The sequence below is a fragment of the Nothobranchius furzeri genome, chromosome 14 (assembly GCF_043380555.1).
Source record: "Nothobranchius furzeri strain GRZ-AD chromosome 14, NfurGRZ-RIMD1, whole genome shotgun sequence".
Lineage (NCBI taxonomy): Eukaryota > Metazoa > Chordata > Actinopteri > Cyprinodontiformes > Nothobranchiidae > Nothobranchius > Nothobranchius furzeri.
This window is the reverse complement of record NC_091754.1, coordinates 31,261,071-31,274,176: the sequence shown is the minus strand read 5'-3', so window position 1 is coordinate 31,274,176 and position 13,106 is coordinate 31,261,071. Positions and strand designations below refer to the sequence as shown.

The following is a 13,106-nucleotide window of genomic DNA, read 5'->3' as shown; positions in this document are numbered from 1 at the left end:
AACAGGTGTTTTAATTAAGGCTTTTTGGACCCCCGTCTCTGGGTTTATACAGTCGGTGTCAGAGCACTGCTGGGACAGAAACCGCAGCTTCCCGTTTGATGAGACAGGTCAGAGGACAAAAGACACTTATGGAAAAGACACCAAGAGAGGAAGGCCTGCAGTTGACTTCCTGAGACAAACTAAAGAGGCATTTCCAGTTCTTTAAGACTCACTCTGATGCAGTAAGAACACATCTGGCTTCCAGTTGCTTCCATATGGAGCTAAACACAGAACCAGTTAGTTACTGGCCAAATGTGTGTAGAAGGATACATAATTAAGTTCAAGTATAACAGGTTTAAAGCTACAAAGCAAGACCCTATTAGAGTCCATGAGTGCAGGTTCGCAGAATAAAAGCTGTCTCTCCCGCTACAGTCGACTGCTTTTATTAATCATTTCACCATCTTGCTTTGGCTTTCTGATGAACATTTAGTACTGTAGCAAACACCATATTTGATTTTTAAGACGATGTTCTCTGATATGTGGCAAGTAGACTTAAGTTCAAAATATTTTACCGACTCTCACAAAAAAAAAATGAAGTATTGTTTGGAAATGGTAAAGACCAAGAGATAAATTAATAAATATGCATTCTTCACAAGTCAAGTTTGATGGTTTAAAGGGATATTTTGTGAAATTATATATATTTTTTTAATTTCTGCTGCTTAGTGCTACAAAATAAAACAAAAAAGGCTAGCAGAAACTTCAAAATGAAAGCTCAATAATGTAAACGTGAAAAGCAGAAGCATAAGAGTCTAGACTCTAATGACAGCTGTCCTGCCTCTGGTGGGTTTAAAGCACCGCCATTAGAGGAGATGCATTTCTAACTCCAGAGGCAGGAATCACTACAGCATGAGCAGAGCCAGAAAACTACAGAGATTTGTTGGTGGAAAGACAAAACTCAGATGAGTGGATGAGTAAGACCAATCCTGGTGAACAGGTTTGTGACAAGCTCCTTCATCCAGTCTTCCTCACATTGGCCTTCATCCTGATTCTTCAGTCACTTTCACTTCCTGATTCACTCAGCTGGAGGTCATTCTCTGCAAGGAGATATTTGAAGAAGTGTTAAGACTGCACACTGTCATGGTGGTAGCTATAAATCCCTTGACACGTGACATCAAGAGTACGAGCCTCCCAGCCTCAGACTGGAGGGTCAGAAGAAGGTTCAACAGTGTTATCTGTCAGTTGTCAATAATTGGTTAACTAAAATCTGTCAGCTTGGTTAACACATGCAGCGCCGCGGGCTGCACAAACAGACGAAAGGACAGTAATGTCAAAGTTACAGGTTTCCAGCTGATAAAATATACAGAAGGCGTTGGTTAACTGCCATGAAGAGAGTATCCGAGTTGTCCACATTGTGGCAGAAAAGGTTTCATGACAGAATAAAAAAGTTAAGAATCTTCCCCACAAAGTCTGAAGACGAAGAAACAATCTGGGCCAGACACAGCTGTCAATAAATCACAGAGTACCAAACCAACCATAACCCTAACACACCGTAGTCCGTTATTAAAGTGTGTGTAATAAACCTCTGAGTTTAAGCACATTTAATTGTATAGATGTTAACAACTATGTTCATTTACAATCAAAACCACATATAAAATATAGAATTTATATATTACAATATACTCATGAGTCCTATTTTATCTTCCAACAGGAGAGCCCTAACCCCAACAAGGACATTTCCTGTTTGTGGTGAACAAATGACTTCAAAATAAAAGAAAAACAAAAATAACTATTTTTCTATTTTGACAGAAAATCCTGAAGAGTTGACTGATAATTAAATTAGTCAAGAGATGAAGGGTCATAACAGCTGTTGCGACAGCCCTAATGGCAGTTTAACCTCCAGCTATAATAACAGCAGCAGGGTTTTGTTGTGGTTCAGCCTCAGACTCTGAAATTCCAGCAGGTGTTGGGAAATTTCCCTGACGTGTGCAACCTTTCTGAAATCTTCACCTCCTGACAACAGTAAAACATCTACAGTTCTTTCTATAAGACACTCAACTGTAAAATGTATTTAGCATACATTAAAGTTTGAAAAAAGGCCGTGATTAAAACACAGGAGATACGGCAGATCATTGTAATCCCTTCACTTAGTAAATCCATGTGTGTCTGCAAGAATAATGCACAACCACAACAACTTAGTGTTTAAAAAAAGAACTGGTTCAGTCACATATGTGGGCAAAAGCTGCAGGGTCACCGAGGTTACTCACTGAGTGTGTTCATGAGTCCTCCCCCGCTCTCTTGGAGGCGACTGGTGGAGCTGGTGTTGATGATAGGCATGCTCTGATTGGCCGAGGGCGCTGCAGGAGTCTGCTCCTCTTCTGAATCGCTGCTGCTTGAACTGTCGTCACTGCTGGAGGACGAGCTGTTGGACTCTGATGAGCTGTCGCCACTGCTGAGCTGATCCATGACCTGCGCCTCTGCCATCAACTCTGCTCCAGACACACAGAAATAAGCATATTGATGGAGCACAACCACAACCAAGACGTACAGCCTTAATGAACACAAACAAAGCTGTGTCACCTCTCTCTATGTCATCCATCGGTGAAGGTGAAGAGGCTTTCTCTTTGGGGGGAGAGCTCTTGGAGCTGGATGAGGTTTTGCTCGTGCCGCTGCTGTTGCTCTTCATTTGCTGACTCAGGCGACTGGTTTGCTGCTCTAGACGAGAGTGGATTTTACTGCTGCCCTCAGCCCTGGAATGTCACATAAAAGAGGGGAAATATATATAAAGAACATTTCTAATTAAAAATTCTACTCATTACTTTGGGTTAAATACACTTAAAACAATTAAGTGTTTTGCCAATTCTGTGCAAATCTTTCTTGGTTAAGAATTTAGAAGGGATCAAATCTAATTTCAACAGCTAAAAGAAAAGCTTTTCTAAAAAAAAAAAATCAACACATTGGTTTGCATTAAATCACTAATCATAATAGTGAATGCTTTAAAAAATAAGGAAGCCTTTTTATCTCACCTGGTCTTCTTCACGGCTATGTTGCTATTGAGTTTTTCTAGTCTGTACTCTCCTGTATCGTGGTTCACAATGAGGATGCATTCTTTCATGTAAGGCCTCTTAGATCCACTGAAGACTGTAACAGGAGCACTTGAACCCTTAAAAAGGAAAACCAAAATATTAAATTATACGTGTCTGTTTTTATTAAAAATATTAAAGTTTAACTCTTGGAAGGAAAAGGTGCTAAAGATAGTTGTAATTTATTGTAAGTAGGGCTGGGCAATAAATCGAAAAGTTATCGTTATCAAAATTTCTGACTGTTAACGAGAATTTTTCCCATGTCAATAAATTTGCTAATTTAAAAAAATGAAAAAATGTGTGTGGGTTGGCGACGTTCATGTCCCTTTAAGCTGCACCACCTTGAGTCATGTAAAAATATGACTCAATACATGTGACAGCCCCATCTAGTGGACAACTTTTGTTTCTGTGCATACATGTAGTTATCGTCCATTTATCGTTATCGAGGTGAAATCCTTAATATATCGTGATTTTGATTTTAAGCCATATCGCCCAGCCCTTAATTGAGAGTGTAATAAAAACAATTTGAAATAAATAAAAATGTATTTTGAAGGAAAACGGTAAAATATATTAATCATTGTAATTGTTCTGTCTTGAATAAAGAGACAGAAATTCTAAGGTTTTTGTTTTATTTTACTAACCTCTAAATTTGGTAAAGTAATTTTGACTTGGTCTCCTTTGCCAACTTCAAGTTCTCCTTCACATGCTGTATCAATCGATGCTGGTTTGAAGTCATCTGTCACAGATAAAGGTAGAAAAAGGTCTCGAGTGAAACATGAAACACAGCGCTTTGTGATTTATATCTGTGAAAGGCGCTATATAAATAAACTTTTACTTACTTACTTACATTTTACTAGACAATACATGTTTTGGCGATACAGTTCATTCTTCCAGCCACAAGGTGGTGCTAAATTCCTACCTAACGCTGCTGCGCTAACACGTTAGCTGGCACTTTCACGGTTAATGGCAACAATGGCTTTTATTATTCACGTAAACTGACAGTTCCACAATAAAAGCCGACAATTTAGCAGAACACTGAAGGAGCACACTGAGAAATATAATCGAGCGCGGCGATAGAACTGTATGCCGGATGGCAAACGGTAATCTCAGCATGTTTAGCTTTAATGCTAACTAGCATGCGTCTGTTAGCTACAGTGAAAAGCCAGACGTCACCGACGAATAAAAAAACACTTACATCGCACTGTGTGGTAAGAGCTTTTGGGGTGTTTCTCGAACGTCTCTCCCAATTTCAGGACATGTTCCTGGTTGTCAAAGTTGGAGAAAGTTGTCCCATTCATTCTGACTAACACGAACCGTATACAAAAGTTTCCTCCGTGTTTTTGATGCCAAACGCAGGTAATGCTGGCAGAAGAAACGTTTAAGTCCCGCCCATTAGTAAAGTCTCCTAATTATTATTGGGTGACAAGATTTTTGCGCTTTTCTGGTTGGATGAAGACCTGTCAGTTAAGCACTTGTATTGATTGGGCAGCTACAGTGAAAAGGTGACAATTTTTAAAATGTGGACAATAACTTATGTAAATACCCACAGCTATTAAAACTTTTAATTCATAATTTCCTGAAAAAAAATTTCTGTTTTATTTATCATTTGAGGTAAATAAGAGACAACACATAGTTTTTGGTTTGTTTATTTTTGTTTATTTTGGAATGACGCTCATGTTTTATGTGTTTCCCAAAGTTAGGGCCATGACCTCACCTGAAGTAAAAAATAATAATCATTAAAAAAAAAACAAGTTTAAGGTTTGGAGATGTGCTCCAAAATGAATTATATAAAAAATGAATACACTATGTAATTTGACACAACAATAGCAATTTCAAGTGAAGCTTTTTTTGGTCCTTATTTCAGGTGTTTAGCTAGTTTTTTATCTATAGTTGTGTTGTTAGACAAGTTTTATCAGGGTTGCAAGTCTTTGCTCTTGTAATATTATGAGTGAGAAATAGCAAAAGTGGAAAAAGTGAACATTATATTGCAGAACAAGCACAATATTGTTCACTGAGGATATTGTGGATGAAAAAACATAAATGTAATTAAACAAAAAGCTGTATTTTAATAAACTGGTACAAAGTTCAGTGTTACATGAAATAAAATAAACATCAACTCACCTGAAAAGTTATTATAATCCAAAATCTGAATTAAAAAGCCATTAGAAGAAGAATTGACATGTATCAAATAATCATCACATCCTCCATTATGACCACGTCCTGCATGACTGAGACTACACTCCAGCTACTATTAGGCACCAAAGTTCTGACATTAATATTATTGATCAACAATGCAGGAAATAAAAAAATGCCATCTGCATCTGAAGAAGAGATTTGAACTTTCCCCTCAAAAAACTATGGGGAACTATTCCTTGTAAATTATAAAAATAAAGACCTTTGTTCTTTGGGCAAATGCCCTCAGTGCTGAGATCATATGATTTTGGGTTATAGCTGTTAGCTTTGAGGGGCCATCTTGAATGGGGTTGACTCTCATAATAATTGCTGATCCTGTTCTGTTGTAATATTAGTGTCCTTAACAAACATCGGCTCCTCTATCTGAACCAAATTACCAGCCTCACTGGGCAGAGCGCCTCAGACACAGCATGTGGACATCCTGCAGCTCTGATTGTAATGAGCTGCAGCAGAAACACTTACTGATCGCAGATTTGAGCCTCTCTGGCTCTGAGAAGCTCTGAGCTCCATGAACCTTGTGGCTGTTAAAATAATCTCTTTTCCTTTCTTTAAACTGCTAATGAATCCTAAGCCTTAAATCCTTCACTCTGCCTGAAATTTACTGAGACCATATGTTCTCTTGCCTTAGTTAGCAGGTCAGCATCTAACAAGTGGAGAGTCAGGCTTTAACACAAGTGTGTGATCACCAGCTGATCACAACAGTTGTCTCGTGTCATGGTCCACATGAGGAAATAGTGCATATGTCCACGTCCATGTCGACTCACTAATTGTCAGCTCTGCCTAAAGATGCAGAATGCAGCCCTCATATAATGGAAAACAGGATTGTTTGGGCAATCGTCATGGCTCATATTTATTGTTATCCGGTTACCGAGGAGGGACAGTCTTTTGTGATGGGAACCCTTTAAATTTGACGAGCTTTGAAAATGGACCAAGACAAATTATAAAAAGACCGGATTCCTGTTTCATCCTGAATCCCGTGTGAAAAGACAACAGCATGGGTCTGTTTCCATGGATGGAGGTAAACACTGACTGTCCTTTGGTGATATCAGTTACTTTAGGGGTTGCCCCTGGACTGCAGGAGGTGAGGTTTACGGTTTTTGAGCAACTAAATCCTCCAGTCACAGCAGAGGATTCCTATTGAATCTGAGGATAGCACCTGTCTGCTGGGAGAGGCGGAGCCTGAGCAGGCTCTACCAACCTGGATGAAATCAGTAATAATGGAAGCCATTTTCACAATTACTCTCTGGAATAGTCTCATTTTTGTTTATTTAACTTGGATAATTTAAATTCCCATCAAACCATCTGATGCAAATTTATTACATACTATTTGTCAGTGCGTTCCAGTTACTACAACATGTACCACGAATATCAACATGCACCAGCCAGATGTGTCCAGGGACAACAAACCCACCTGCCAGCACATTATTTTGTATTTAGACCTGCAGATACCTTATCTTGTTTGTTGAGTCCTTAACCAGAGTATGTTGGGAAGCAAAAATTTAATGTTTCTATGATATACAAAACCTAGATTCGCTTGTTCCCCTTATTTCCAAGTATTTAGTCCAGGGGTGTCAAATACACGGCCCGCGGGCCGGATCCGGCCCGCGAGATGGTTGTGTAAACTTTATTTTCATACTTTACAATGTAGAGTGAAAATAAACTTATCTTTGTGAGCAAGTTTTCTCTGTAATGAGTATAAATAAAACAAAGCTGCGCTCAAGGCTCACACAAGAACTTGAATCACATCCTGAAGTCGGCTGCCACTCAGGATGTGACTTCTGATGTTGATGTGCTGGTGAAAGCTAAAAGATGTAAAGTAAAATGAGTCAAATATATTTTAAGTGCTGCATGAAACTGATCTAGCCATGTGATCTGTAAGCTCTTTGAATCACTAAGGAATGTTTTTTTAATTGATTGATTTTTATTTTTATTTTTTCAAATTTTCAAGTACACTTCAGGTGTCGTACTATTTTGGATACCCTGTCCTCAGGCTCCAGCTTTGTTTTATATTGATTGTATTAAAACAAAGAAAACAATCTGAAGTTTTTTTTAATTTACCGGTCCGGCCAACTTTGGTCTAGATTTCCCTCAATGTGGCCCCTGAGCTAAAATGAGTTTGACACCCCTGATTTAGTCACAATATTCTAAGTAAGTGTTTAAAAGTTGCTCCAAAATGTCACGCCACTCCTTTAGCCCCATAATGCGCCAGATACTTTGAAAGTGCAGTCACGAAAACTCAGCTTCATTAAAAAAAAATTCCAGTAAACCTTAAGAGTTATGAGGTTTATTTTCATGTTTTTGTTGCATCTGCTCTGGGGTTGGCTGCATTCATACTGTAGCTCACGAGTCCTGAAGAACATAAATACAATCTAAATGAATGCAATAATCCTGGAGATGGAGATGTTTCTATTAGAACTAGTGCAAAACTTTTAATACCAAATTTCCATTGAGACTTACTTGTTTTATGATCTCTAAGATGAACTTTCATATGAATATTTTATATGGAGATCAAACTGCAACAAGTGCATGTACAAATGTTTAAATAAAGAATCAGCCTTTTCAGTATATTTGGTCACGGTGACGAGAAGAGGCTCCAGCAGCTGTGAGAGGAGGCCCAGAGCTGACATCCTGATGTGAGTCTGGAGGGGTCATAGAGGGGGGTGAATGGACTTTTTCATCTGAGCCAATCAGGAACAAGTCTGGTCTTGTCCTGTGCTAAATTCACTTGCCAAAGTTAAGGTGTGAAAAATAACGAGCTGTGGCATGGCATGGGTCTGCAAACTGTAGCTCTGGGGCCACTTTGTGGCTTTTAGCATTAGCAAATAATTATAACTACTTAAGCTTTTATGTTAACTTTGTCATTCTGTTATTTGTTTATCAGTCAATCAATCAATCAATCAATCAATCAATCAATCAATCAATCAATCAATCAATCAATCAATCAATCAATCAATCAATCAATCAATCAATCAATCAAAGCTTTATTTCAATCAAAGCTTTATTTATAAAGCGCCTTCCGCAACCCTGTCAGGAAGCCCAAAGCGCTGAACATTGTACAGATGTATGTAAATATATTGAATAAATCAACAATAAAAGAAATTCAAATTACAAAATACAAATTACAAAATACAAAATGGAAATTACAAGATAGAAATCGATCGATCAATCAATCAATCAATCAATCAATCAATCAATCAATCAATCAATCAATCAATCAATCAATCAATCAATCAATCAATCAATCAATCAATCAATCAATCAACCAACCAATCAATCAATCATCAATCAATCAATCAATCAATCAATCAATCAATCAATCAATCAATCAATCAATAATCATCAATCAATCAATCAATCAATCAATCATAGCTTTATTTATGTAGCGCCTTCCGCAGCCCTATCGGGAAGCTCAAGGCGCTGAACATGGTACAAGAGAAAGTTAAATAAATATGGTGAATAAATCGAAAATAAAAGCAATTAAATTACAAATTACAACAAAAGGTAAAACATTCTAGTAGAATACTAATGGGTAAAACAAGGGATAGAGTGAACCAATGAAAACAGGGAAATTAAATCAACATAAAAGAGGGCCAAATTCAAACACATTCAGGAAACGCCAAGCGGAGGAGGTGGGTTTTTAGGCGACTCTTAAAGACTGGCAGAGATGGGGACAGCCTAACTGAGGGTGGCAACTGGTTCCAGAGTGACGGTAGGACTGAGAAAGCCCGGTCCCCACGAGTACAACACCTAGAACGAGGGACAGCGAGCAGGCCTTGGTCAGAGGAGCTCAGAGCGCGTGATGGGTAATGTTTGTTCAGGAGTGTGGCTAGATAGGGCGGACCACCACCCTGGATGAAATTATAAACAAAGACGAGGAGTTTGAAGTGTGAACGAAAACAGACCGGAAGCCAGTGCAGGGAGGCCAGAACTAGAACCAGAACTTTATCATCTCAAATTATTTAATATTTTACACAAAAATATAAAAATGATATAGAAATGAGAAATAAACAAGAAAAATCTTTAGTATATTCCTTTGCCATACAAATAAATACAAATACATGTAATTAATTTGTTACATTTATTTAATTTTATAAAGAAATGTATAATTTTATATTAAACTTAAAGGTTTATTACCTTTACTTAAAGCTTAAACATGCCTTGTGGCTCTTTACCAAACACAACTCTACCGACAGAACTGCTGGTTTCGCGGTTCCAAACACCTTAAGTCGTTTATTTTTTTAAACATCAAACAAAATACGTCTTTTCAGGACTTTCCATCTGATATTTACTATAATTTCTCTTTAGCATCAACATGAAATAGCCCAAATAATTTAAATATGTGGTATAATGATTGATTTAAAAGTTAAACAATGATTTCCATCAGTAAACACAAAGAGTTTGGGATTTTACGAGCTGCTCCTGAAGGCATCACAGTTCCCAAGGAGAAGCCCGCAAAGCGGAAAGGTCGTGAATCCGGGATTCTTCTGTGAATTCCCCTAAAACTGGACAAAGGGACCGATTTGGCTGCACTAACAACAGAGTGGCGTCTGGTTTCATGGTTATCCGGTTACCGAGCAGCGTGCACCGGCTCCGGTGTGTCAAACACCGGTTTAATGAGGTTTCTAACCCGGAGGAGGGACTCCTGCGCGCTGATGTGGTGAAGGATAAAATATCCCAACAGGACTGAGTGAGTAAACTACACTAAGAATCAATCAGAATGTATTTATAGGGTTAAATTAAAACCGATGTGCACCTGCTGATCTACTTATCAGACCAGGTGGTTCAGAGCCAAAACACGCCTGAAGCTCTAAATAAGCATAAATGTTGTGTATACACTTTTTTAATCTACGTAGGTTGGTTTCTTTCTTTTTCATAACCATTTTTAATATTGTTGGTTACATCATACAATTATGAAACTAGAACACATTATTTACTTTTTTTTGTATTTTCTTGTTAGGATAAAGAAAATGATGAAAATCAACAAATATATTATATTTTGTTTGTATCCTTTTAAAAAATATAATTTCTCTACATCAGTTTGCTGTTACATTTCAGCATGATTTTGATTAATGAAACTGATTAGTATACACAATAGCTGTGTGCTCATGAGGTGTTGCTCCTAATGTTTATTATTCAAGCAGTAACATCTAATCCAATAGTTAGGTTGAGTCTACTTTCTGTAGTAGTAGTAGTAGTAGTGTGTGTGTGTATATATAAATATATATATAAGATAGATAGATCGTTTATTAGCCTGGTTAACTGTAGATCCTTTATTAGTTGCATTAAAAACTCAGAATGCTGTTTTTTGCCTGAAGGTGCACAAACCAAATTTAAATACCAAAACGTACACTGAAACTGCTCAGCTTGCTTCAAGTTATGGGAGTAAATTGCAATTAGCAAGCTGGTTTACCTTCACATTTAGGACGTGTCTTCACTTCCTGAACACTGTCCATATCAGAGAATTATGCAAGGTTTTGTTTAATATGGTGATGTGGGGCATGTCTGTGTGTCTCATCTACTAAAGCAGAACGATAGGTAGAATAATACTCCTGACAGGAACATCAACCAGCATGCACAACACCTAGAATAAAGGGAATTATGGAGATATTGTGCAGCCATTGTCACTATTTGACACTGTATACATATTTTCAAGTTCACCAGTAAACTAAATTCTGATAAGCCTAAAACATTAAGTCACATGGTCCTTCAGGCTTTTGTTGAACACATCACCTGCTGCTGCTGAGCTTTAACAGTAAACCTCAGTAAAGTCAGACAGAGAGATTCATGCGCTGATGGGAATGATCTGAGCGATTTAAAATAGAAAATTGCTCCTATTTGTCTTCATTTTCCGATCTGTCTTTGTAAAGCCATTTAGTAAATTAAATAGAACCAGAGTTTATTTATCCCTCTTGTCCTTTGGGAGACTGTGTTGTCTCACAGAAGCTCCTGGGACTCCTTTAGAGCTGCATTTTCCAGGACGACCGGACCCCAGCGATCAGACAGGTGAATCCGCAGCATGACCGGAAATGCCTCTGGGGTGGACGGGGATGTGGGCACACGCTCCAATCAGATAATGTTAATGAACCATGGAAATCTGTTATTTCTGCCCCAGCAGCAGTTCGCTTGTTTTATAGGAATGGGAAAATAAAACAGTATAATGGAATTTCAGGCTCGCTTGTATAAATATTTGATGAGTTACGACTTTTTGCATGTCTATTCCAAGATGGGAATCATATGACTGAGAAACAAGCTGTGCCCCCCGCAGGATGAGATTTACTGAATTTTGAGACATTTTAACGCTTAGCTTGCAAGGTGTTCATTTTGTTCAGAAGCACAAAGGACTCATTAGCAAATCTTAGTCAAGAACTGGATTTTTAAACAAATACCCATAGTGTCTTTTTACCCCTGCAACACATTCAAAAATTTGTTTCTGATGCTCTCGATTTTCTTTTATTCTCAGACAAAAGGTGTAAACTTTTTCAAGGATGTGTGGTTGTCAAGAACGGGCCAAACTTTTGAGTCATGGAATGTTCTGTTGTCCTTGAGCATGTTGTGTCTAACGTCTTGTTTAGTTCAGAGCTTGTGTTTGCACGTGGAATCGGCTGCTTTGTCTGCTTTTTGCCCAACATTTCTGACATTTCTCACCCCAGACCAACGCATATGAAACTACTGATCTCCTGAAGGAACACTTTAGACTTTCTGAGGGGTTCTATGGCCTCTGCTCAGAGAATTTCTGTTTGTCTTTCAGGGTTTATGAGCTACTCCAAAACCTGCCACGCCCAGAGTGTTTCAGAGTTATGTTACAGAGAGATGAGGAGAAGAGGTGCACTGCGGGAGTTCAGATATTAAAGTGACAGTCTGTATTTTTCCTGGCGATAGGGGGCAGTAGGTACCTAAATCGTTGCAAGCAAGCAGTATTTTTGTGTTCAAGTAAGACCTTACCAAGGGAAGCCCATTAGGGTCAAAAAGCCCTGGGGAGTGCAAACATTAGCTAAATAATGAGCACATCAGACTCGCTTTCATCACTGGCAACAAGAAGAGGTAAATGTGTAAAACAAGAACATTTAAGAATGGCAAAAGGTTTGTAACCGTTTGTTACAAATCAGTAAATGCATTTTGTCCTCACGGGCTCCCGTTGAAAGAAACATGTCATCTAATATGGCGTCGCCCAGAGACGTTGGCCCGCCCCCGTGTATTTTAGACCTGATTTTTATGGTTATATGTTACGAAGCCGCCAATATTTTTCAGCAACTGGTTATCATTTTATTCATTTTCAACAACATTTTGATGGATATTTCTAGAAATGAATGGTAAAAACTACACATTGTCTCTTTAAAACATTTAATCCAAAGTTTACAGAACAGTATCCAAAAACCAAAACATAATGTTTTACACATAATTAGGCAAGATGCTGAATGGAAATTAAGTAATTTTTTTCCCCATATTTGATAGATTTTTATGAAACATTGAAAAGATGCAGAAAAATATGGCATCTTTTTCGGAGGGGAATTAGAACTAGATGTAAAAACTTACCATTGAAGTAAGTCATTAGACTGGATTTTTTTAAATTTAAATACAATTTGTTCAAAATTGTTAATACTCCTAAAACTTAGGACAATTTAATTTTTTAAACAGTTGAAATTGAGTGAATCTACCATACATTGGATTAAATCATAAAAGGACACAATTTAGTCAAATGAAAAGGCTGAAATTTGTAAAAACACTGACAAACCAGATTTCTAAAGCCCTTCTTGATGCTGAGACCTGCAGGTGTGTCTCATTTCATAGTGTAATATTTTATTCACTACACTGATATGCTGGCCTCTCTGACCATTTCTGTGTTATTTTCATCTC

The 13,106-nt window shown here is 37.9% G+C and overlaps 2 protein-coding genes across 3 annotated transcripts in view; one reads left to right on the top strand and one right to left on the bottom strand.

The window, feature by feature from the left end:
• Positions 1-173: 173 nt before the first annotated feature.
• Positions 174-4,440, bottom strand: eaf2 (ELL associated factor 2). Its single transcript, XM_015965916.3, has 6 exons — positions 4,255-4,440; positions 3,701-3,795; positions 3,003-3,139; positions 2,557-2,726; positions 2,244-2,465; positions 174-1,073 (listed from the first exon to the last, which is right to left on the bottom strand). Exons 1-6 carry the CDS (start codon positions 4,355-4,357, stop codon positions 1,030-1,032), a joined length of 771 nt encoding a protein of 256 aa, XP_015821402.1. The 5' UTR covers positions 4,358-4,440; the 3' UTR covers positions 174-1,029.
• Positions 4,441-9,688: 5,248 nt separating this feature from the next.
• arhgef49 (Rho guanine nucleotide exchange factor 49) overlaps positions 9,689-13,106 on the top strand; it is a 90,595-nt gene continuing 87,177 nt past the window's right edge. For both annotated transcript variants that reach the window (XM_015965917.3, XM_054746673.2), the window contains exon 1: positions 9,689-9,939. The gene's annotated coding sequence lies outside the window, so the exon portion shown is untranslated. The remainder of the gene's footprint in view (positions 9,940-13,106) is intronic.

Bases quoted from the DNA above. Each gene is read 5' to 3' on its own strand.
- eaf2 (XM_015965916.3), bottom strand. From the start codon at position 4,357: ATGAATGGGACAACTTTCTCCAACTTTGACAACCAGGAACATGTCCTG. The intron at 2,727-3,002 runs GTGAGATAAAAA...GTGACATTCCAG, and splicing joins ATAGCCGTGAAGAAGACCAG to GGCTGAGGGCAGCAGTAAAA. The intron at 1,074-2,243 runs GTGAGTAACCTC...ATCTCCTTGCAG, and splicing joins AGGACTCATGAACACACTCA to AGAATGACCTCCAGCTGAGT.